Source organism: Hermetia illucens, chromosome 1, assembly GCF_905115235.1.
Source record: "Hermetia illucens chromosome 1, iHerIll2.2.curated.20191125, whole genome shotgun sequence".
NCBI lineage: Eukaryota > Metazoa > Arthropoda > Insecta > Diptera > Stratiomyidae > Hermetia > Hermetia illucens.
In genome coordinates this window covers 30,358,258-30,383,419 of record NC_051849.1, presented here as the reverse complement: position 1 = coordinate 30,383,419, position 25,162 = coordinate 30,358,258, and the positions used below count along the sequence as shown (strand labels likewise).

Genomic DNA, 25,162 nt, shown 5'->3' with positions numbered 1-25,162 from the left:
AAGCCCCGTAACTCGAAAGGACATCCATATACCCTTCGTAGGTCTGGTGTTCTTGCCTGGATATTTTTGGAATTATTAAGAAGGTTGATTCGTGCAAAAACGGAAATTTTTGTGATTTTTTTGACGACACAGTTAAAATCTATTTATTAAAGCCAATGGAATATTAAGATATGGTATTTGAAGATTAAGTGCGTAAAATATTCATGAAAAAATATTAAAAAATAAGGCAATGTTAGGAATTATTCGGGAGCGCCGGTGCCGCCGAGAAAAAGGAAAATTACGATGCTCCTCATTATTCGGTGCTGGATCATCTTAAATCAAAGTTCTTTCATTAGCTGATAACTTTGCCCAGATAACGCTAGGAGAGTTTTCTGAAATTTTAATTTTTCACTATTTGGAAACACTTTGAAGTGAAAAATGCAATTTTTGCGGCAAAAAATCGGATGACTTATTATTAGAAAATAAAAAACATTAATAAATTTAACGAAAAAACCCCTCCTGTGTTGCCTCACAAATAGTGTTCAAAATTTCAAAATAATTGCAATAATTTTGGAGTTATGACGAGCACCGACTTTGAAAACGTGAGTTGTGGGAAAAACGCTCTGAAGATCTTAACACCAAAAAATTTGGAATAAAACGTTCTTAAGCGAGTTTCATCGACGCTAACTCCATAAAGGATGTTGTTACCATCCGTGATGTCTGAAGCACTTTTTTGCTTCGGTGTACGACAATCCTCCCTCCTTTAGTCTGTTTTACAGCTCCCGGCTCCGCACGGTTTATCGGGCCCATTTATGGACGACGCATGGTCCACTACTAATTCGCATGCCTTGCATGAAGGTTAATAAGGCAAAGAACCTTCATTGAAGACACAGGCTGCCACATAAGCTGCAATCTCAACGATGATAGAGATTCAACTCATGTGCTTTGGTGCGATTTTCCAAAAAGTTGGTTCTCTGATACATGGCTCCAGGAACGCAGTATGTATGCATGAGGCGTGTTTAAAGGGAGTAGGAACGACTTTTTCTTCGCTAGTAAAATTTAGATTTATATGCAAATGCTGATATTTCGGGAGCCACTTATTGCCTTCATTAGTGTGAGATGTCATTAAGAGGTTTAATGCATTATGTTAAAAAGTGTAACTTGCAGCGTAGGCGCTAAAACGTGGTTAAATATCAAGGGCGAAAACACAGATTGGTATTCACAGTTTCAAGTATAAAACCTATAGAATCAACATCCACAGCTCTGCTACTAGATAATGCCACTATCCTCACGTGGTGATCAATGGGAATTTGTGTATATGCAGAGCAACAACTGTTTTGCGATGTAAAATCACATTACAAAATATCACTACTCTTAGCAGTGCAATTGGCAGCGACAGTTATTTGAGTTCCGAGTCTACATCGACGAGTACCGCTTACGAATCTATTGTTGTTTTGGTTCCTTGTTCTCTTGGATGGCTTAAAATTACTTTTGGGTTACCTTAACGCTGAGGTAGAAAAATTATTTCGGGTATATGTGAATGTTGGGGATGAAGATTCTTTGCTTTAAATACAAACAAATTGATCTGTAGTATTGCTTGGTAATTAATGTCGACTGGTTTATGTGTGTATGTTGATGGTTTAGGTAATATTGTATTGTTGTTGTTCGATAAATTATGGTACCGATCCGATGCCGACGCTGACTATTGCTATGAATCTGTATCACAATTCTCTATTCTTTTGGATGACTTTTGTCTGGTAAAACGATTTCAGATTACCTTGCTTAAGTAATTATTAATTTGTAATTTACTCGCTTCATAACTCTAGAGCTTTTTACTAGTAAAATATTAGTTTCGTGGGTTATTTCACCGCATATTTTTTTTCATGATTCAATATACTTTTATGATTTCATCGTATGAAAAAACAATGGGTGCGACATAATTTTGTACTTTTAATAATTTAGAACACGTTAGTGATCGCAAAATACTTCCGCATCTTCCCCGTTTTTTTGTCTAATTAGCAAAATGTTTGTGTGTGCAGAGTGAAGTGAACACACAATGTCGCGTAAAGCGATAGAAAGTATTTTTTTTAAGTCCGCATCCGCTTGATGTCGGACCGGACCAAATGGGGAGCAACTTACTTCCTCTTTTTTTTTGGTCCACAGACCCCTCGTTTAGAGCTAGAAAGATAGAAATTGCATATTACTTTAGCGATAAATACTATAAGGTATCGTCAGCCAAATGTGAGGTTTTCCTGTAATGAAACGTGGCATTTCTCGCAACTCTATCAGACAGGCACTTGTTTATATAGAGGAGATGAAACTGTATCAAATATTAGAATGGGGAAGGAAGACATAAAGACTCGGATAGCCCGCTGGCAAGCGAAACGAGCATTGCCAAAGGCTCGGCTGTTGATACAACAGCTAAGTTGGCGGCAATGAGTCCATGTAGAGCTCGGAGATGCGTTTCCTCAATCTACAAGATAATCCCCAAAGGCTGTCGAACGGATGATCGCACCGATCTCAGAGGAATCTGGGGCAAACGCGAACCTCGGGGTTGACTGTGGGCCATTAGCAACATTGTGCGAAGCTCAACATTGGCATTGGACTCGAGGTGGTTGTGGTGTTAAACAAGTCGACAAGCTAGAGCCGGTGAGGGACTTGTAAGGACGCATCTTTGCAAGAAATCTACCATCTGGTAAAACCAGAAAACAAGCCATCCCGCAAAGGAGGGGTACGGCCTAAGGACTCAGGCCCTCTAATGGCACCGTGCTGAGTCTGTGTCTAACTCCATGTACCAAATATTGATGTTCAAGGTGGCAGCGAAGAAAACGGGGTTGCCACTCTGTCGGTTGAGCCAAGACCAAAATGGAAACCTACACGAGGTGGCACCGGAAAACACTGTATTCACAATGGTTTGCTGGCCGAGATGCCGTAGGCGGATGTCCTGAGTTCGGGCATATCGGCTGACAACAGCAATACAAGTTTGTGAATAAAGTCATCAAGTGCCAGATTAATGTACTGCTATGCTTACCATATTGGGTTCATTTAGTTCTGTGAATGCAAATCAAACATTGGAATGAACATTATAGGCCAATAGCGTGATTGAACTGAGGGATTTAGAAGGGTTCGTGGGAGAAAGGTGAGTTTGGACAAGGCTTTGTTACTATAGTGTGCCCCACCAATACATTTGCGATATCCAAGCATATCACAACGACCTCCAATTTATTGGAGGACGATTCCCTGGTTTACCGGAAGAAACTTGTAGTGCGTTCCGAATCCAGCAGATCCCTAAAGAAATTGAACGGATGATTGCATCGGGTTAGAAGGAATCTTTAGCGAACGCATGCCTTGGGGTTGAGCACTGCTCCAGGCATGCTTCCTATGCGCTCAACGGTGGAGTTACACTCGAGGTGGCTGGGGTGTTAAACAAGTAAACCTACTAGAGCTGCATCCCCGGTGAGGGTCTCGTATAGGCACATGCTTCGAGAAATCTTCCATCTAGCTTGCCCCATTCGGCAATATAGACTCGAGCTGCTGGTGCTTTGGAGTTGAATAATAAAACCATTTCCCCCTCTCATAATCAGAGTAAACACTGAAGCGAACCAAGTCCTCCGCAATGCCAATGAGGAGAAAATGTCCCGAAATATTGGCTAGCTATTGGGCATTCTGGAAATGAAGCATCGAGACCTGATCTTCGCAGCTATCTAAAGAATATTACCATTGGTGCGATTGCAAACATATTTGGACCGAGTCATAGAATAGTTGGAACAACTGGGTTGATGACGCTTCTGAGCTAGCAACGGTTGCATGAATACTGTGCGGGCAAAAGTCCGCAGAGCGAAAAACTGACTTCCGAAGCCTTAGAGAATTAACAAGTCTATTTACTCGAGATGTGTAGATGTGTAAATTAATAAAGATTAGTTTCTTCTTCCAACATAAGGTATTTAGATATGATCCTGGACTTATGTCAATTTGGAGACTGAACATAGAACTGAGGGTTAGGCATGCATTGCCTTCTACGACTAAAGAAGACCTTTGTAAGGAGAGGGGTCTTCGGTTGAGGATGGTTCCTTCGATGTACACAGCCTTGGTTCGTCCCATCCTAATCCTATCTAGTTCTACTGTGTGGTGGCAGGCGCTGAGTAAGAATATCAACGGAACGAAGCTTAATAAGAACCTGCTTTATGTGTTTCTTACGTACTCCTGCGCTTCCACATTAAATAGCCTGCAGTGCTGTTAGACTAGGTAACTGTGCATGCTGGACAGCGAAACTCTACTGCCATAGTAGCATACTAATGAAGTACCATTGGAACTACTAACACATCACGACATACGCAAACCGAGCTTCAAGAGGAAGTTTGCTATGCGCTATCCAACCAGGAAAGAGTCGAAGACCGGCGACATGATGCAGTATTCTTGACAAACGGACAAAAGATGGTACGTGGAATCGGCGTGGGAGTTTTCTGAACAGCTGAGTAGTATGGTCTTGCAGGGGTCACCAGTGTATTCCAAGCGGAGGTAGTGGCGATACTGGAACCCTATCGATGGCTGGCGTATAATACGAGTCCCAACAGTCTGGGCGGCACGCTCAACGACACTGTTCTTTGGATTCAGGATAATAGGAACCTAGAGACGAATGAGCGGGCTGACGGGGGTTGGCAGGATAGCGACTGTCAAGGGTAGAATCTACTCGTACTATTTGACAGCCTCTTACTTCCGATTGCGAGCGTGCTCCATCGGCTCCAACTCAAGGAGGATTTCTCGCTTTTATAACAAGACCCGTTTGCGAGATGTTTTTGGTCAGCAAATGCTTACAAAATTACGGTAGCCTGAATCTCTCGTCATAGGAGTTTGTGACAACAAAACGATGTAACACGGAGCTCCTCTGAGTGGCCACCTATATTCACTGTTCATTCTCTTTGTCTACACACATAGCCGAAAAAAATACTTATATTACGCAAGATATATGGTCATTAAATTGGTGATTATCGTTCTATTTACCAATCTGCCAATAAAGTTTGCTATTGTACTGGATAATTCTCTAAAATCTAAAAGCTAATGAAAACTATTTCATTGAAAGTAAAAATCAGTTAAAACACTTTAACTTTAAAGTATAATTCTAAAATAAACTACATCTACGTCACATTGTTCAATTGAAATAACAAAGCGTAGTCATGGGTCTGATCGTTGATAAAAAACCTTTTAACAGTTGTTTGCCTTGGCGCTGGAAGTCAACCCAACCAGACATTTGCGGGTAATAATAAGGTAAAATATTAGGTGAATATACACCATCTTCTAAATGTTTCCGAAAGGAATACAGCAAATTATCTCCTGTCCACTTGAGAGACAAGTTGTAAATGTAAAACAAGTTGGACAAAAAGCTACAACGATGAGTCCATTGAGAGTACTGACCGTCAAAGTTATTTTCTCTGTACAGATCTACCCAAAAAAGTTATAATTCATCTTCTACGTGCACACTGATGATGGCAGCGCTCCCGTATTAAAACTGGGATACTTTTGAGATTTTTTCTATGAAAAAATTATATAATTGTCCACAGCTAACGAATGAATACAAACATACTAAAATATTTCTATACACTTGTACATATATGCAAGAGACTGTAGTTGAATGTTAACGATTTAAATTTGACTTTTCAACGTCTGTTTTAAACACTATATCTCCCATGGGAATTTTTAGGAAGAAGTCTTTCTGTTGAGAACTCTTGTGTATAAAAACAGACAGAACAAAGGATCACCCAAACTATTTGCAAGATTATAATTTCATGACATTCACAAAATCATTTCACGTTCATTTCGCATATGCTTCGAATTTTTTATTTAAAAATTAAAAATCCTTTCTTTCTTATGACAAACGAGAGGATGATTTTTAATCCTTTTCCCAAGTAACATACAAAACTGAAAAGCCAAAGAGAGGAAAGAGCCATTGTGTTAACAAACGGATGCAATGAAATGAAATGCATTAATGCATGATACAATCTGATGAGATGCGACGCGACTGACATGAAATGTGTCTGAAAAGTCTCTAAGTGCGTCATATTCCATGCAAAAAACAAGCAGGCAGACAAGAGGATGAAGAGGATATGATGATGATGATAGAGATGTGTATGGTTATGAAGGATTGAGATATGAAACGGAAATGCATGAAGTGAAGTGATGAAGTAATGATGTGTATAGTGAGAAAGTCTCTTGCATGTTTATGATTCAAAGCAATTTTATTCAATGCAAAGAAAAAACAAAAGGCACGAAACAAATTTTTCCCACCTTTCATTTAACTCCTTCTTGCTGTCGTCCTCTTCGTCTTCTTCGTCAGTTTCATCTTCTTCCGCTGCCGCTTCAATACTGTTGATGTCCTCACGATAGAATTTTTGCTTGTCGCCGCCACTACCCTCGGCACCAGAACGTACTGATATTGTTGCCGACGTACAATTATCATTATCTGATTCTGAAGTGAGTTCGATGTCGGAGAGGACGGGATACAGACGACCTGGCTTGCTTGTTGGATTCACTTTAATTCGTTTTTCGTCTGACGTTGATAGAGCATCTCGATCCTCCCGACTACCGTAAATAGATCCAGCTTAAAATGTACAAATAGAGACAGTGACAATAGAATGAATGGATCGGCCAAGTAGATAGATAGTAGTAGAAATGTTTGTTTTAGTGAAATTGATTTGGAAATGGCACAGGAAAAGTATGTCTCTGCTTTTCGTTTTGTTTGGATACAGTACATGAATGGCCGAGAATTATCGACGATATAATTTGAAAATAAAGCTTCTCAGAGGATACGTAAATGAATTTTATCTTTTGTTGATATTGACATTAAATGACTCATAAAAAGCGTAAAGGAGAGGCTCTAATTTTCTTGCTAATTCGCTTCAATGGTAGGAAGTTTCACGAAATGTTCACCTTTTATACAAAGAGAAATATTCTTGTTCGGATTAGTATAGTGAACACCAACAAAAACCAAGTAAAATGAAAAAATAAATTAACTTACGACTTCGACGTTTGTGGTTTGACGACTGTTTCACATCAGACGTTTGTTCGCTTGGTGACTGTGGCAATGGAGGTGGCGGTGGTGGCGCCATCATTTTCTTGGTACTCCTCGCTTCTGGTAGATCTAAAAGTAAAATTCAATTATTGAATCGAACAATGAGAATGTAATCATTAGAGGATAAATTTGAGACGTATGGTGTCCTTATTGAAAAGAGTACATAATTAACTAGGATAGAGGATATTAACATAGACCATTTTATATACAAGTACCATTACCACGCCTCCTAATCAATAAGTAATTATATGTGATTCGAATTAGTCCTTTGTGTCGTATGTGACCCAAATGAGTTCCATTTATCTGAAGATTTAGTTATTCACATTTATCTATGAGGCTTTGTGGATCTTTCGAAATCTGGTTAACATGCGAACATTTTTGGAAGCAAACGAAAAAGAACTCTTTTAATGCTAAAAGAGCAGGATAGTTCTAACACATTATTATTATTATTCTGCTAAGGGAAAGTCGCACCGCATCCTTAAAGAACTATTGTGCCCCTTTTACTGGTAATAGTGTGCCTATTAATCATAGTATCTCAAGCAAGTCTATAACCGTCAGGAACTTTAGTATGTTCTTCATTTCTTAATGCCATATCCATGAAACCGTTTCCAATTCCACAGAAGGGCTCTGTCCGTGTAAAGGTATCCCTGCTCCCTTCTTGGCTAGTTCGTCCGCTGCCTTGTTGCCTCCCAACCTAGCATGACCTGGAACCCAGAGTATCCAGACCTTCTTGGACGAGCCGAGTGTATTCAGTCTTTCAAGGCATTCCCATACCAGTTTAGAGTTCACCTGGTTGGACCTAAGTTCCTTAATCGCTGCTTGGCTAGAATAGCAAAGTTTTGCCCCCTGTAGTTCATTTAGAGATTAAAGAAGGCCCACTTGTCTATGGCCGAAGTACATTTTCCTTGGACCTATCACACCGGCACCCGCTCCCTCTGCTGTGAGGGATGCTTCAGTGTACCAAGTAATCAGTTGCTGCTTTAAGCCGTATGTCCCAGCCACGCTCTCCCAGTTCGTCTTGTTACTCTAACGTGTTTCGAACTTCTTTTCGAAGTGAAACCTCGTTGTCATGTTATCCCTTTGTATCAGTAATTCGGGATACCGCCTAGAAAGAATATCAATCTTCCTTCGGTTTAGGTAGCCCCCCCCCCCCCCCCCCGCCTCACTGATACTTCCGGCCATCTTTAATATTGTCCTCCTTGCCTGCATCTGTATGTGCACATGGAGAGGAGTTAATCCCAGAAGGACCTCCAGGGATGCCGTTGGACATGTCCTCATTGCCCCACTGATACACACGCCAGCCTTCGGAGCTTGTGTAATTTCCTGGCTTGTGTGCTGAGTTCGGTTCTTTCTGCCCAGATTACCGCTCCATAGGTAATCATTGGCCTTACTATTGCAGTATATATCCATAGAAGCATCTTCGGGCTGCAACCCGATTTTTTTCCTGCTATCGACAAGTGTCTTCCAGAGGAATTTTTGGTATAGCGTAATTCAGAAATATTTGACCTCTCCTTCTCGTTTCACCTCTATATCATGTAATCTTATGGCTCTCGGGTGATCAAGCTGACGTAACATCAAAGCAATAAATGCATTCATCCAGAATCTTCATATTCATCGGTCCTGTCCAGAAAAGAACTTCCAAAAAGATTTCAAACCCAGAACGGCAAAAGATTATGCCGGTCCTACAATGCCCTACAACTTAGCTCGTTTGGCCCTGTCTCCTGCCTTAGTTTTAAGTGTAAGAGGAGCTACTTACTTACTCTTGCGTCTGAGGATAATTTGCCATTAGGAAATCATTTTCATTGTTCATTAAATAAATAAATAACTAAATGACTGCCGTGAAGCCCTTAGTTAAGTTTCTTCATTGAGCGATTTAAATATCTCGGGTAAATCAGCCAATGGAGAACTGCGTTATGACATTGCTTCGCGCATTAACGCAACCTGGATAGTGACGTTCCACAACTAGTGTTCTTTGTGATTGACTTATCAACGAATGACTCAAATGTAAAATTTACCGCAATGTCATTCGTCCTGTCGCTCTCTATGGTCGACTATAAAAGACAATGAACGGCGTCTTGCGATGATGGAGACGAAGATTTTGCGTTGGACTAGTGACGTGACACGTTTTGATCATATCCGAAATGAGGATATCTGCTATCGACATATCGATGGGGCTTATATGCAATTAATTGAAACCACCGTGCACAACAATATCATTACAAGAAGGATCAATAAATCCTTTCACACCTGAAGCGTCGGGTTATCCGTTTCCTATTTGTTATTATATGCTTACGTAGCAATAGTTTTGTGTTAATAACGAGTTTCAGCTCGAATAATGGAAAATCTGAATAGTAAGTGCAACATTTTAACCCAAATAGTAGGAAAGCAAATACATTTTTAGATTTCTACAGTTTAAGCATGATCCTTTAATGTAGTCTATTGACTTTATCTTCAAGGAGCTTGAATAACTAGTTTGAACCCCACTTTGACATATAAAGTAAAGGAAAAGTAAAGTTTCCATTGTAGCAGAAGTAAAGTGACACATCCTCTAAGTTTCTTCGACTAACTGTATAAGAAATAAACAAGTCAGGAAACCGGAAGCTCAGCGCTTCAAGTATGAAAGGTTATGTTTGCTTCTACTGTGAGTGTATTTGAGTGCAGAACAATCCTATTTGTACGTAGCCCACTATGTAAATGCAGTTAGCTTGTCAGGCTACCCACTTTAGTATGATGTTGATATTAAGTTAGGAAGAGAGAAGAATCCTCCGAAGAATTTTTGGCCCCCTACATGAGGATGGACGATTCCGTAGCCTACACAATGACGAAATCTATGAGCGATATCATGACCGTCCAGTTGTGGATAAAATCTGGCTCAATAGGTTACGAAGGGCGTTAGTAACAGTATAATTTTGATCAAACTTGGGGACAAATTTTTATAACTCTAGGATGACCTTAATGGAAGTTTTACCCAATTTCCCCAAAAATATACCAATATACTATTATTAAGTTAATTTGAGTAGATATCGATATAGAGAGTATTTTGAGGCCTGGACATTACATAGAGGCAGCTAATTTTTTTTTAAATTTTTCGATTGGGTAGTTTCTGAGAGTGGGTCCGTTAAAGAAATCATCACTTGAGAGGCATGGGGGTAATAGCAGGATGTGATGTCAACGCTCACCACATATGCTGGGGAAGTTCGAACATCAATGCAAGAGGATCGAGACTACTGGAGTATCTAGTAGGAACCGATTTGCAGATCCTAAATGTGGGTAATGAACCCACTTTCTTCAACGTGATCAGGCGAGAGGTCATCGACATCACGGTGGCATCTCCTGACATCGCGGCTCTGATCGGAGAGTGGAGAGTATCAAACGATATCACACTCTCGGATCACAGACGCATTGATTTCGTTATGGGCATGGATCTACCTCCGCCCACTCCATTTCGGAATCCGAGGAAGACAGATTGGGTAATGTATCAAACAGAATTGAACGCCCGAGTCATGAGCCCTGGGAGGCGCATCAAATCCATTGCTGGAATTGAGAAGACAACCCAGATGATCACAACTAGCATGAGAGAAGCTTTCGAAGAAAGCTGTCCACTTAAGATGCCAAAGAAGGGTAAAACACCATGGTGGAACTCGGATTTGGCAAAACAGAGGAGAACGACAAGGATGCTCCTTAATCGTGCTCTGAAGGGTGAATCAAGCACTAGCTGGAATCGCTATAAAGAGGCACAGAAGGCTCTAAAGAAGAGCATAAGATCGGCTAAACGATCATCTTGGAGACGCTTTTGCGAAGAGACTAACTCTCTTGAGGCAACCTCAAAGCTGAAGCGGATTCTGGTCAAAGAACGTAGCCAGAAACTGGGTTACTTACGTTTACAGAATGGGAAGTACACAGAAAGCGATGAAGAAACGGCAAATCATTTGCTTGAAGTACACTTCCCAGGCAGCATCCAAAATCTAATCTCGGGGCCAACAGGTGCATACAGCCTTCAACCGAGAGATTGGAATCTGGCATGCAAAGTAGTATCACTGGAGCGAGTGAAATGGGCATTTAACTCGTTCCATAGATATAAGTCTGCAGGTTCGGATGGCATCATCCCTGCGCTAGTAATAGAAGGAATGGATGCCCTGGGTCTACACATTCGGAATATATATCGGGCATGCCTAGCACACGCTTATATTCCAATTATATGGCGGGATGTGAAGGTGTTGTTCATTCCAAAACCAGGAAAACCCACCTACACAGACGCAAAAAGCTTTCGACCGATCAGCCTAACGTCCTTTCTGCTAAAAAGACTAGAAAGATTAGTAGATCGGTTCATAAGGGATACACACATTCCTAAATGGCCACTTCACCATAGGCAACACGCCTACCAGAAAGGCAAATCCACGGAGACAGCACTCCATGAACTTACGGCAAAAATTGAAAAGGCGATGTCCGATAAAGGATACGCTTTAGGCGCATTCATGGACATCGAAGGTGCCTTCAATTATGCCTCATTTGCGGCAAGACAGCATGGAATCGAACCGCTGCTAATCAGTTGGATCCTTCACATGCTAGAGTGGAGAAAAATCCACATATCGGTCGGCCAGAAGTCTATTGAAGCAGAATGTCTCAGGGGCTGCCCACAGGGAGGGGTTCTCTCTCCACTGTTATGGCTCTTGGTGATGGATACCCTGCTGTGGCTCCTGGAGGACAAAAAACTCTTCGCGCAAGCATTTGCGAACGACCTAGCCGTAATAATTACCGGCAAGTTTGCGGACACAGTATGTGACCGCTTGAATGCAACTCTGCATGTAATCCACAGCTGGTGCCTCCGCAATGGACTCACGGTGAACGCTAGGAAGACTGGACTAGTTATGTTCACTAGGAACGTCAGGTGGGGCAGCTATACGCTACCCACCTTAGCAGGGGCGGAAATCCAGCTGGCACAAACAGTCAAGTACTTAGGAGTACATTTCGACTCCAAGTTAACGTGGAAGCATCATATCCAGGAACAATACCAGAAATCCTGCAGATTGCTCTGGTGCTGTAGGAATGCGATAGGTAAGACCTGGGGACTTTCACCTAAACGGATATATTGGATGTATACATCCATAATATTATAAAACCCATTTTGATGTATGCATGCATCGTCTGGTGGCCAAGACTGAACTTTGCTAACAGCAGGAAGCTGCTAACGCAGATTCAGAGACTTGGTTGCCTAAGTATTACTGGAGCAATGAGTACTACGCTGACTGCAGCACTTGAAGCCATCCTAAATTTACCCCCCATCCACTTGGAGGTGAAACGGAAAGCAGCCAACGATGCATATATGTTCGATACCATTGGGGCGTGGAAAAGCGGCCAATCCAACGGGCATGCGTCTATATGGAAATTCCTTGAAAAACATCCGGTAGCCCTGATGCCGACCGATCATATGGTTTCCAGATTCGTCTTTGAAAAGACATACACTGTCGTAATCACCGAAAGAGAAGAATGGTCGACAAGTGGCCATGAGTCTTTTCAGATTACAGACCTAATAATCTTCACCGACGGATCAGTCACGGAGGATGGATCGGGTGCAGGCGTGTTCTCGGAGAATCCGATTATAGAACTGGCCCGACCCCTTGGAAAAATGACGACCATATTCCAGGCGGAGATATATGCCATTTCATTGGCAGCAGAAGAATGTCTGCGACAAAAATGGAGGGGTCGCACCATTCGAATCTGTTCCGACAGTCGGGCGGCATTATCAGCACTAGATGGCAACAACATATCAAGCCAGGTGGTGTGGAGTTGTCATCAGGTGCTGCTGAAACTTGGCAGACTGAACGAAACATTCCTGATGTGGGTGCCGGGGCACTCTAACATCGCCGGTAATGAGGGGGCTGATAGACTGGCTCGCCGAGGGTCTGGGTCCACAATGGTGGGCCCAGAACCAGCTCTTGGAATCCGACCATCTACTGTCAAGTCTACTCTGAAGGGTGAAATTGCAAGGATTCACACAACCGAGTGGAGAAATTTGGACTCTTGCCGGCAAGCGAAAATCCTTGTGAAGGAGCCTAGGGCCACTAGAGCGGCATTTTTGTTGTCCCTTAAGAAGTGGGACATGAAAACCCTAGTAGGGCTTTTGACGGGACACTGCCCCTTAAACTACCATATGGAAAAGATTGGGGTAGTGGTTTCGGCTGTGTGCAGCCAATGTGAGGAGGAGACAGCCCTGCATTTTTTATGCAGCTGCCCGGCATCCTCAGACCTCAGACGAAGACACCTTGGCAAGGTTTTCTTCAATGAAGAATCTGCACACTCTCTGCCTCTTGAGAATGTTCTCAGATTCGATAAAGCCTGCGAACACCGTAGGTGGGAAGCCATTGAATAGGCAACTTACGGGGATAGTACAATGGGCCTAATAATGGCCTGAGTGCTCGGAGCTGCGGCTCCCCCCATTTAACTAAACTAAACTAAACTAACTATTCATCACTTTCCACCCCTCCCACTTGCCGTCTTTCTAACAAATCTCATAACCAAGAACGTTTTCATAAAGTACTAATTGAGGCTTTTCATTTGATACCCAACCAACATGACTATATTCGGTGAAAACATTTTTATACCCCCCTTTTGGCATGTATGGGGAACGCGAATTTCAATTGCTAAGATTGGCTTACGATATAATCGCAGAGTGCAATCATACTGGGTTAGTGGGGAAGTGCCTTGAAGCGGTCTTGGTAATTCCTTCGATATGCAGCCTAATGTATTATGGCAGCAGCAAGAAATATTTGCATCGCAGATGATATAGGTATCGTAGCAGTTGTCTCTAAAGCACTCACAGCAGATATTGCGCTAAGAACTTCTAAATATCGAATTTTGAATCACGCTAGAAAGTGAATTAGTAAACACATAAAGTGAGTGATTTGCATATCACATCTAGTGCGGGGTACGCGTGGAGAGGTTGGTAATTTGTCAGCTCACGCAAAAGATAACATTACCAGATTCATGACTATTACTATTTGCAAATATTACTCTTCGAATGACTAAAGACAAATTTTCTGCTGGCTACGTCCTTTGATTTGTGCTTGACTCATTGAAAAAATGAATAAAATTGAATATCGTGTAATGATTTGTTATTTGTTTTTTAAAAAAAAGTAAACAAACACAGAATTGAACGTGTGGGAACTCTGCGTCTTCCATAATAACATATTCAACAGCTGATTTTCAACACGCACGAGAATTTCTGATGATGAGTGTACAGGGCGTCGAAATGCGGTTACCACCCTAGAAATGCTCGATAAAATCTTTTGAATAATAATCAGCTATTGATGAGTGACTAAGTGAGAGAGAATTGCGACCATGAGCATCTCAACTGCACCGGTGCCCAACATTTGCTGTGAATATTTGGGAATGCGGAAGCTCTCTGTCAGGTGGTTGCCCGATTTGCTTTCTATTGACAAGAAATGCGATCACCTATTTTGATACGATTTGACGATAAAAGAATTATATTATGTAGAGCCGATACACCGATTCAACGACGATCTAAACGAGGGGTCCGCGGACCAGGAAAGAGGGAGTAAGTTGCTTCCCATTTGCTCGGGTCCAGCATTAAGTTGATGCGGACTTAGGACCTCCTCATTCTCAAAAAATTTTTTCAGCTCTGGCCAAGCTCTGGTCAATAAGGCGGATTTGCGCTCAATATAATTCGTAGTCATGTCGTGTTCTAAGAATTATATAAAGGAGCACTCAACATCTGCGAGCCGCTACGGTTACGCTGCTCCCAGGGCAGAGGTGAGGCAGCGTCTAACGATTTGCCTCTGCCCTGGTAAGAAACCGTAAAGCCGTCACCGCTTGACATTTTTACAAACTGCCTTCATCCAGATCAATCTTGGGCTGCACATCAATGAAGGCAAGACCCAAAAGCAAGAGTATATGGTGGCAACGTCAGCATCAAAAACCACCCAACCAACAACATCAAACCGCACTTGTCAAACGGAGAGAATAAAGATAGGAGACTACAACTTTGAGACCGTTGATGATTTCTCCTATTTGGGGTCGAAAATCACAACCGATAACAGTTACGATGATGAAATCAGCGCACGGTTGTTGGCAGCCAAAGAGTCCATTTCAGCTTACAAAAACTGTTCCGCTCGAAACGTCTCACCATAGGGTCAAGGCTCTTACTTTACAAGGCAATGATTTTGCCAGTCCTCATGTATTCCTCGGAGACTTGGGTTCTTAGCAAAAAGAATTGCAAACTCTTGGCCGCGTTCGAGAGAAGAATCCTCCAAGAATTTTTGGCACCCTACATGAGGATGGACGATTCCGTAGCCTACATAACGACGAAATCTATGAGCGGAATTGTGGATAAAATCCAGTTCAATAGGTTACAGTGGGCGGGTCACTTAATCCGTATGAATGTGGATGATCCAGCCCGGAAAGTCTAAAAGAGCAATATCTATGATAGAACAAGAAGAAGACGAGTCAGACCCTGCCTTAGATGGAGCGATGGCATAGGTCAGGACGCCAGACAACTTTTAGGGATATCGAATTGGTGGACCTTGGCGAAAAACCGGGATGTCTGGAGTTCCTTATTGAGGCAGGCCTAGACCGGATACCGATTGTTGCACCGTTGATGATGATGAATAATATTGAACTCCTAGTGTGAAGCGTATGAGTTTGACTGTTACCAATATAGTGCTTTGAGATTCTAGCTTCCGGTTTCCCGATTTGTTTACGCTTAAATTTGATCGCCGTTAACTTTTCCAATTGTGATTTTGTTAATCAAATTGCCATCAACTGGCATGATTCACGCGAGAGATTCTGTTATGTTGGGCAGACTCTCGCTTTTTCGATAATCGCGTGGCCGCCCGCGTTTTTTCGGACTTAGTTGTCGGGTGTGGTCATTGCTCAGTGATGTCAGAGATGTGAAGCAGGTCTCAAGAATCGTTTCGCCTCCAGGTGGGGCTTTCGGCGAGAAAACCCGTGGCGAGGTCACTCGGTCCCAATAGAGACTTGCGAATATTCATACTTAATTCCAGTGCCGTCTGCCCTGTCAATTGAAACCGTCTTGGGCTTGCCTTCAACATCCAGTATGAACGAGTGCTTCCCACGTTCGAGGTCCTTAGATGCGATAGCGTTAGTCTTCACCAGCACGTGGGTGCAAACTTTGAGCTCCCTAGGGGTGCTGACTATTGACTGCGTGTAACGATCTGATGGCGTTAATTTGGTAATGGCCGTTTGTAGTAGGCGCAACAATCCGTTATTCCCAAGATGGCTTCATTTGTCGACGACTAGATCGCTGGGGAATCGTAGTTTTTCCCCATAGACAAGATCAGCTAGGCTAAACGCAAACTCTTCGTGGCCGGCTGTATGCAGGACAAGCAAAACAAAAGGCAAGATCTGCGACCAACACAGGTTGTCGCACGCCGTAATGACGGCTTTTAGCGTCCAACGTTCCAGCTTTCCACTCTCAACATTAGCGGAAGATTGTGTTGTAATGTCCTTCAGGGGTATTACCTCAGGCCATTGCGTAAACTGATCAATGATCGTGAGGTAATGCTTGTAGCTGTTCACGGCGGCCACAAATACTTGCTAGAAATTAGACGGTTTGTTGTCCGAATGCCGAAGTGCACTGATCGGAAAACTTCCTTACGAAAAGCGGCCGGATTATATGACCTAGGTCCTTTTTCGGAAATCATGTAGCAGATAGGTGAACAGTCTGCCCTCAAGGGAAAAACGGTAGTATTTGGTTCAGATACGTTCACGAACGTAGCGTTGTAGTTCAATTGAGCTTCTGGGTATAACCCCCTCTTCCCTCGAGATTTCTTGGTTTAAGCCCAGTCAGAATGGCGTTAAGGAGGAACTGGTGATGAAGCGGCTTGGACAGGAAACAACAGTAGTAATTTACCCAAAAACCTTCTGGAGACTTTTACCGTTTTAGGCAGCTCAAGGCTTGTGATCACTTGCACCTTCCTGGTTTGTACGATGTGAGGGATTATAGCATAGTCCAGAAATATTACCTTCTGGTAGAGGAATCTACATTTTTCAACGTTGAAAACTAGGTCATGATCAAGGGGGCGTTGATAAATGCACTCGAGGTGTCCCAAATGCTCGGAAGCGGTGGAGCAAATCCAAGTACAGTACAACAGAATCCAGTACAACAGAAATCTAAATTTCATAGTACAGAGTGGATCCCTAGAAGGTTTGCTTCGCATTGCACAGGCCAAAAGTCATTGGTGTGAATTCGGAGAGTCCGATAGGTATGCAAATTGTAGTCTATGGAATATCTTCGGGGGCTGCAGGAATTTGGTTGTAAGCAAAGGCGAGAACCAAGGTCGAGAAAACACGATTAATTATGCCTAAAGTCTTTGATGAGAGGAATGGGATACCCCCCGAAGAATGGGACACCGGTCCGAAATCATTTGAACATTCAGGCGCATATACCCCCCCAAACCTTGTTATTGGAACTTGGGGACCAGATGGTGTGGAGATGACCAGCAGTTGTTGGAAGGCCCTCCCTGCTTAAGTAGTTCGTCAAACTTTTTTCGTGCACCAGTGAGCTTCTGAAGTGATAAAGTTACGCACCTCAAAAAAATGGGGTCAGTAGTGTTGATGTAGTGCTGAACATCATGCTTAACTACATTCTGTACTAATTTTGGGATATTTTTGGAGGAGTGCGAAAACATGTGGAATGACCTAAAAAATAATCGAAAGAATGTTGTTTTTCGAACAGTTTTTCCTGATGACCTAAGAGAGGTTGTGAGGTTTATCGGAGATCTACGCCGAATATCCACCAGCAGTCCACCCAGTAACTCTGCGCTTAATATGGGATACTAAATGCCGCTAAAATGATGCGCCACGAGGTTTTATGTAAGTCAAGACTCGTGGCTGCAACCGTATGTTTATGGGCATGGAGTTTGCTGCCACTAACTTTAAGTGCTGTGGAAATAATTTGTTGGTTCTAGTGACGGAGAGAATTGAGACCTCCGCACCGGTATCTGCCAAAAAAATGCGCCAGCTGAGGGGGTTGTACACTGCCAGGCGACGTTTTTTCCACAGATATTAAACTTTTACAGTATTCGACAAAGTTGAAAGCCTATTTTACAATTAAAAATGTTATCTTTTTCCAAAAGTTTTGAAATTTTTTTTGGAAAAAGTAGTTTTACACCGTTCCGCATAAAAATGAACCGCGAAAACATTTATAAATAAAAGCAACTTGTACATACCTTTCCTGAAGGCAGATGCTTTCTGTTTCGTCGGTTCTGCATGCTCAAACCTCTCCTTCCTTTCATCCACACTTTTCACCTCGTCCGATATTTTCGAAACCGGAACTGACATTGCGAACGCTGCTTTCGGCACCAACGCTTCACTTTTATTCTTCTCGAAGAACAACACTCGCTCCTTAAGCGACATTTCAGCTGGATCCTTTTGCGGCTTTGCAGGTTGAGGCGGAGCGGCTGTCTTACTCTCGAAAACTGCAGCTCGACCCGATACCAGGCCTGATCGAACGTTCGGAATTTTGGTTTTATCAACCGTTTGGGGTCTCGATTGGAAAGTTTCCTTCACTACTGTCTCTTTTTGTTGCGTGGCTACAATTTTAGGTTCGGCGGATCCATTGGTGACCAGTTGATGTTTAGTTGTACTGATCTCAGTTCTCTTTTCCTCTTTGGAGTAACTGTAGCTGACTTTCGTCTGGTCAGATTCGCGACGTTGGAACCCCTGCGCCTCCAGGGAGTCAATAACAGTTTTGTCCCATTGCAATTTCTTGTCCTTTGTAGTCTTTGGCTGTGATGTAGCCGCGGCGCGTTCCTTCTCCGCCATGACCAACCTCTCCCACTGCATTTTCTTTTCCTGTAAATCGGACTTTGAAGATTTTGAGATGCTTTCCGAACTCGACTGAATATCTTTGCCGGGAGATTTAGTAAGTTTTTTTACTGGACTCGACTCTCTGCTCGGCGATTTAGTTACTTTCTTCGCTGGACTTTTCGATGTGGAAGCAGCTGGGGTAGTGATTTTTTTCTGAGGACTAGCCGGAGGCGCCGGCGCAATCGACTTTACCCTTTTCTCAGCAACGCCGCTTGCCTTGTAATCTGGATGAGATGTGTCGTCTTCCCAAGTGTTTATTGAGTCGGCTAAGGCGGCCAATTTGCCAAATTTGTGCTTAGGTCTCCTTGAACTTGATTCTTGTGATCGATCCTCCTCCTCGTGAAATTGCGCTTCAGTTCGATGAATTGGCGACGATAGATTCTCGGTATCCGAGTAGAGGGCCCCCAGGCGTTGCAGACGGTTACGCGAGCAGTCCCGGATTTTGGCCTGGGGCTCATCAACACGCGACACACACTTTCCATCCTCGTCAACCTCACGCTCCTCCACTTCCACTTGAACCTGATATCACTCCGATTAGTAACCTGATCTTTCCCCCAAAGTCAACAACTTACCTCAACGTTTTTATCGGTCGTTATGTTAATTTCAATTCCAACGTCCATATTTTCCTTATCGACGGAGTAATTGCGAACGACCTTCGTCGGCGACCCGCTCGCCGACTCACGATCACTTTTCTGCTTCGCAATCAGTTGCTGCCGTTGCTCAGCTTGCTGGTTTGCCTTTTGTTCATACTCGGCGAGCGGAAATTTCGTCGATTTACTTATTCCCAGCGTTCTGCTGCGCTGCTCTGCCCGTTCAAGTATACCCTGTGGAATTTCCGGGAAATGGGATTAGCGATGCACGCCCGGATCAGGCCGTTACTGAGAAGCACAAACCTTCGTGAATGGATCCATTTTCCTCCTCGACAATACCCGGAAACTTTGCACAACCCTTACACTTCCTTAGAAAAGATAAGACACCACTCTAAACGAAAATGTTTTGAACAAAATTAAACACTTTGGACACGAGAGAATTTTTCGTAAACAGAAGCGTCCGCACTCGGTTTTTTGTAGACAGTTGAAGTTTGAAATGGTGGAAGTTGTTTCTGACTGTTGACGATGTGGCGCTGGCGTAGCTACGAAGTTGAGGAGCAGAACTTATCTACTGTCAAGTGAACAGATCACAGGGTGATCGACAGGGTTTATAAATGTTTTCTAATTTGTTGACGGTTATTTTTTTTATATTCAATTATATAATTAGTAATTTTTTGAATAATTGATCAACTAATGGGGTCAAATCCATAATTTTAACCAGAGAGCTTACTATATGTTTGTAAATTACACAACATTGTAACTTGGTCACTGAGGAAGAATGTTAAGGTACATTCGTGCTCAAAAATAAAACGGGCTATGATTGGTTTCTGCAATGTGCGCACCCTCCTCGTCAACGGTATCAAGCTTCCTCAGAATGCTCGCTTTCTCCAACTTGAACGAGAATTTCAACGATGTTAACTAGACAATCTTGGCCTAAGCAACTCTGGAGAGCACCCTTCTTCTTCTCTTCCTCTCGTGGCAATGCGCTTTTGCACTCTGGAAAGTTAAGTGGTAGTAGACGCGAATCTGGTGTCTGGTCATTTCTGACGGTTACTGCAAGGCACACTTCCTTGACCTGGGAGTCGGTTTCGGCGGGAATCCTGAATGCAAGATTCCGGTCCATGTTAAGGAGTATCACAATGCGTCAACGGAAATTTGCAATATAGTGGAATTGATTTGAAGACCACAACCAGAACTCCACGGTGACTAACACCGCGGTACTGGTTTATACTGAGTGCAGGCTTAACATTCTTACTAGTGGATATGGAGCCTATTATTATTCTGTTAAGGGGAAGTCACACCGCGGCCTTAAAAAACTATTGTACCCCCCCTTTTATTGGTTATAGTGTACCTATTAATCATAGTATCTCAAGTAAGCCTATAACCGTTAGGAATTTTAGTATATTCCCTACTTCCAAATCTTTGCTTCTGATATTAAGTGTTCTCCCATATGCCGCGACCTACTTTGCACAAGTGGCGGATATTGTCGCAGAACGTGTATAGAGGTTTGATCACACCCTACACAGAACCTGCAGGCAGTGCCCGTAGATATTCCTAGCTTTTCTTGGTAATAGTCTAGCCGACAGTGAGAATTCCCACTATAATTCGGAAGTTTTTTTTTGTGAGGTTTAAGCAATCCTTTGTGTGCTTGGACAACAGTTGCACCATCTATTCATTGCCTTTAAAGCCGCCTATGATAGCATAGCCAGGGTAAAACTGTGCACGGCCATGAGAGAATTCGGTATCCTGACGAAATTAATAAGACTGACTAGGCTGATCCTGCCCAATGTACGAGACCATATAAAAGGAGCAGGATCACTTTCAAGAACATTCGACATCAACAAAGGTCTACGATAAGGGCATGCCTATCATGCGTCCTCTTTCATCTGGCCCTGGAGAAAGTGATCCGTGATGCTGAGGTAGATGCTGCACATCAATGAAGGCAAGACAAAGTATATGGTGGGAACGTCAGCACCGAAAACCAACCAACCAACAACATCAAACCGCACTGGTCAAACGGGAAGAATAAGGATAGGAGAATACAACTTTAAGATCGTTGATAATTTCGCGTATCTAGGGTCGAAAATCACAACCGATAACAGCTACGATGGTGAAATCCGCACATGGTTGTTGTCAGCCAACAGAGCCTATTTCAGCTTACAAAAATTGTTCCGCTCGAAACGTCTCACCATACAAGACAATGATCTTGCCAGTCTTCATGTATTCCTCGGAGACTTGGTTTTTTAGCAAGAAGAATTGCGAATTCTTGGCCGCGTTCGAGAGAAGAGTCCTCCGAAGAATTTTTGGCCCCCTACTTGTGGATGGACGATTCCGTAGCCTACATAACGACGAAATCTATGAGCGATACCATGACCGTCCAGTTGTGGATAAAATCCGGGTCAATAGGTTACGGTGGACGGGTCACTTAATCCGTATGGATGAGGATGATCCAGCCCGGAAAGTCTATAAGGGCAATATCTATTGTAGAAAAAGAAGAGGCAGACCCTGCCTAACATGGAGCGATGGCGTAGGTCAGGAGGGCTTTTAGGGATATCGAATTGGTGGATCTCGGTGCAAAACCGGGATGTCTGGAGTTCTTTATTAAGGCAGGCCTAGACCGGATACCGGTTGTTGCGCCGTTGATGATGATGATGATGACACTCGAGGGCACCCCTCTTCATCTCGCGGCAATGTGCTTTTCTACTCTGGAAAGCAAAGTGACGGGTAATGCAAGGCGCGCTTTCTTGACCTGGAAGACGGTTTCTGGCGGAATCCTGACTGCAAGATTCCGGTCGACGTTAAGGAGTATCAAAATTGTACCGTGCCATGCATCAACGGAAATTTCCAATATAGTGGAATTGATTTGGAGACCACAACCAGAGCCTCGCGCAGGTTCAACATTCATACCAGTGGATAACCGACCTAACTAACACCTGTGCCGCAACTCCAAACTTGAGCCCACATGCAGCTCTGCCCGCGATATGGGCACAACCACCATGAAACTCCCACAAGACGGTTAACAACAAATAACTGGGTTATCTCAGTTCCCATGGCATCATATAGCGACAAGAGCCACTTCAGATGAGTAACTTACAGATTCGGGTCTGATCGCTCTTCTCGAGGGGATGGCGCACCTCGATGGGTTGATCCGATATAGGTCAGAAAAATACTTTCTACGAGTAATTACGCCCAGTTCAGGAGATTGTGATGGGTGATCTGAATACCAAGATAGTGACAACACCTTCCTCGGACATGTGATGAGGAAACATGGTCTTGGCGACCGTAACAATAATGGTGGGAAGTTTGCGGATTTCTGCTGCTTCCCTCACGTTATTGGTGACACATTGTTCGATCACAGAGCTTACAATAAGGTCATTCAGGGTTTGAAATGACCGACACCGTACGAGCAATCAGACTACTACTTTATGATCAGCAGTAGACCTATCTCCAGTCTTCTGAATGTGCGTAACAAGAGAGGTGTTGACATCCGCCTTAAAAGGAATGACAATCTGATGATTGCTTGCGTTCGCTTGGGTGTCTCGTTCGCCATTTTTGCATGGTTGGAGGACTGCGACCCCCCTAAGTTCAACATCCACCGCTCGCATGATCTAGCTGTTCGGCAGTGAGAAAGCTATCTTTCTGATCGGACGGCAGATACTCTGAGAATACCGCATGATAATATCGATAATTGGGTTGTCAATAAAAATGCTCTTTTCACGCGCGCTACACAAGTTGTTAGCCATGTTCCGAAGGTTCGGCATAAGACCTAGTTGACTACGAAATTGTGGAAGCACATCGATGGTCAGTTATTGAAACATGCGGATACGAACTGCTCCTCTAAGCAGAAGAGAAATCGCTGGATTTTACGGTCTCCCCGTTCAGTTGTTTATGGCAGCACCTGCAGTTTTTGCAGATTCCACTCGTATGAAAATCTTGGGGATTTGAGACCTTTTCCAGAGAGTGGAGGAAAAGGATGATCGTTCAGATTGTAAAGAAGGGCACCCGTTCTGAGCGTGGCAATTGCAGGGATATCTGCGTGCTCCCCGCCGCCGCGAAGAAAATAACCAAAATAATCCTGGACCCTTGAAAGTTTAGTCGACAGTGAGCAGGCTGGTTTCCGTTCCGGATCCTCCTGCATTGACCACATCAATACAACCAGAATCACTTTGGAATAGTGCGTCGCTTCACCTTCTCTTCATCGATTTTAAGTAAGCTTTCGACATCATGAACAGGTAGTGTATCTGGCACACTCTAGGCAGGAATTGCATTCAGGGGAAACTAACAGCTATTATCAGAGCGACATATGATGGCGCAAAGTCAGCTAGGTAGAATTTCAGAATTTATTTGACGGCCAAAGTGGAGTCCGCTAGGGTTGCATCCTGTCACCGGTATTGTTTCTTCTTGCTATCGGTGACTTTCTTCTTGCTGCCTTGTCCGGAGGATGTGGAGGAGTTCAATGGACGATGACATCTTTCCCCAAATACTTCATCTTGGCTAAATGGCTCTGAACTTGGAAAAAGAGGCAAGTAGAGTTGAGTGAAAGGAAAATAGCTTAAATACCCAATGAGTTTAGAAAAAACCTCTTTTTATGGTGAATCAAATGCGTACAAAAAGTAAAGGTGCATGTGCATGGAGAGGAACCAAAGATAGAAAGCCTACCGATATTCTCAAAGGAATCGTGGGGGCCATAGAGACTGAAAGGGCAGGAGCGAGTAGCGAATTGGACCTGCTGCCTACAAAAGAGCTGGACCATCTAGACCTTCTAGGGCTCAAGGTGGGCAGCGATACGCAAAGAAGTGGCATGTCGGAGGAGAAGGATGTTACTCCGACATTGGAGGAGAGCTCTAAGCATTAATGGAGCCAATGGCTAGCGTTATTGTTATTGTCATGTTAGCGTTGTTACCCAAGCATGCGAGTTTGGACCCGTCGCAAGCCTATAATACCGTCAAGTACTCAAAAGGAGGAATTTATGTTGAACAGCTCGGTATTGGGCGAATAATTCGGACGGAAAATATTATTGAGGTGAGATATACTCACGAGTAACGTTAATCGTTAAAGGAATCAGAATCTAAATTAAGAAGATCGCCATTTATCCAGCTAACCCGTTTGGGCAAGACTTATAAGGAAGCCGGAGCCTGGGAATATAATCTCCGAAGACTCTGCAACGGTCATCGTGAAGACATCCATGTCCACCGAGTTGGTATAGTGGAAATATATATTTCTTGGAAGCAGCGCTGGGTAATTCTTTTTGATCATCGGTAAAATTAAGGTTGCCTGTCAGAATCTTCTCTTCCGCCTCGACCAAAAAAAGCGGGATGAAGGGAAGCTAGTGATGTATATACAATTGATCTAATGCCGGTATGTGGACACAGATCCATACAGCCTGGACATCGTGAACTTGGGAAGGCTACCGGCCGACGACAACGGAAAGCACTGTGAAAGAAGGAAAAGTTTTTTGGGAATAAGGACATGGGCGTTGTTACACTACCAAGTGTGGTGATATCCAGAAAAATTGGACGTAAAACACCGGAACTTTCGGCGGAAGGTGAGGACAAGTTGGTAATCCTGGTGAGATTCACACTGGACGCAGCAGACTTTTCAGTTAGCGGCGGTTTTCACATTCGAGTACACTTATGTCTTTAAACTTAAAGGTTAGTCAAATTAACCTGCAGCATGCCAA

General features: G+C 43.3%; 1 protein-coding gene across 2 annotated transcripts in view; it reads right to left on the bottom strand.

Annotated features, from left to right (window-relative positions):
* LOC119646410 (anillin) overlaps positions 1–19,960 on the bottom strand; it is a 37,532-nt gene extending 17,572 nt beyond the window's left edge. For both annotated transcript variants that reach the window (XM_038046854.1, XM_038046855.1), the window contains exons 1-5: positions 19,786–19,960; positions 19,465–19,716; positions 18,253–19,411; positions 6,992–7,114; positions 6,262–6,574 (exon numbers count right to left, since the gene is read on the bottom strand). In XM_038046854.1, coding sequence (XP_037902782.1) covers positions 6,262–6,574; positions 6,992–7,114; positions 18,253–19,411; positions 19,465–19,716; positions 19,786–19,803 — 1,865 coding nt within the window. In that variant the 5' untranslated portion in view covers positions 19,804–19,960. The remainder of the gene's footprint in view (positions 1–6,261; positions 6,575–6,991; positions 7,115–18,252; positions 19,412–19,464; positions 19,717–19,785) is intronic.
* Between the last annotated feature and the right edge of the window lie 5,202 nt (positions 19,961–25,162).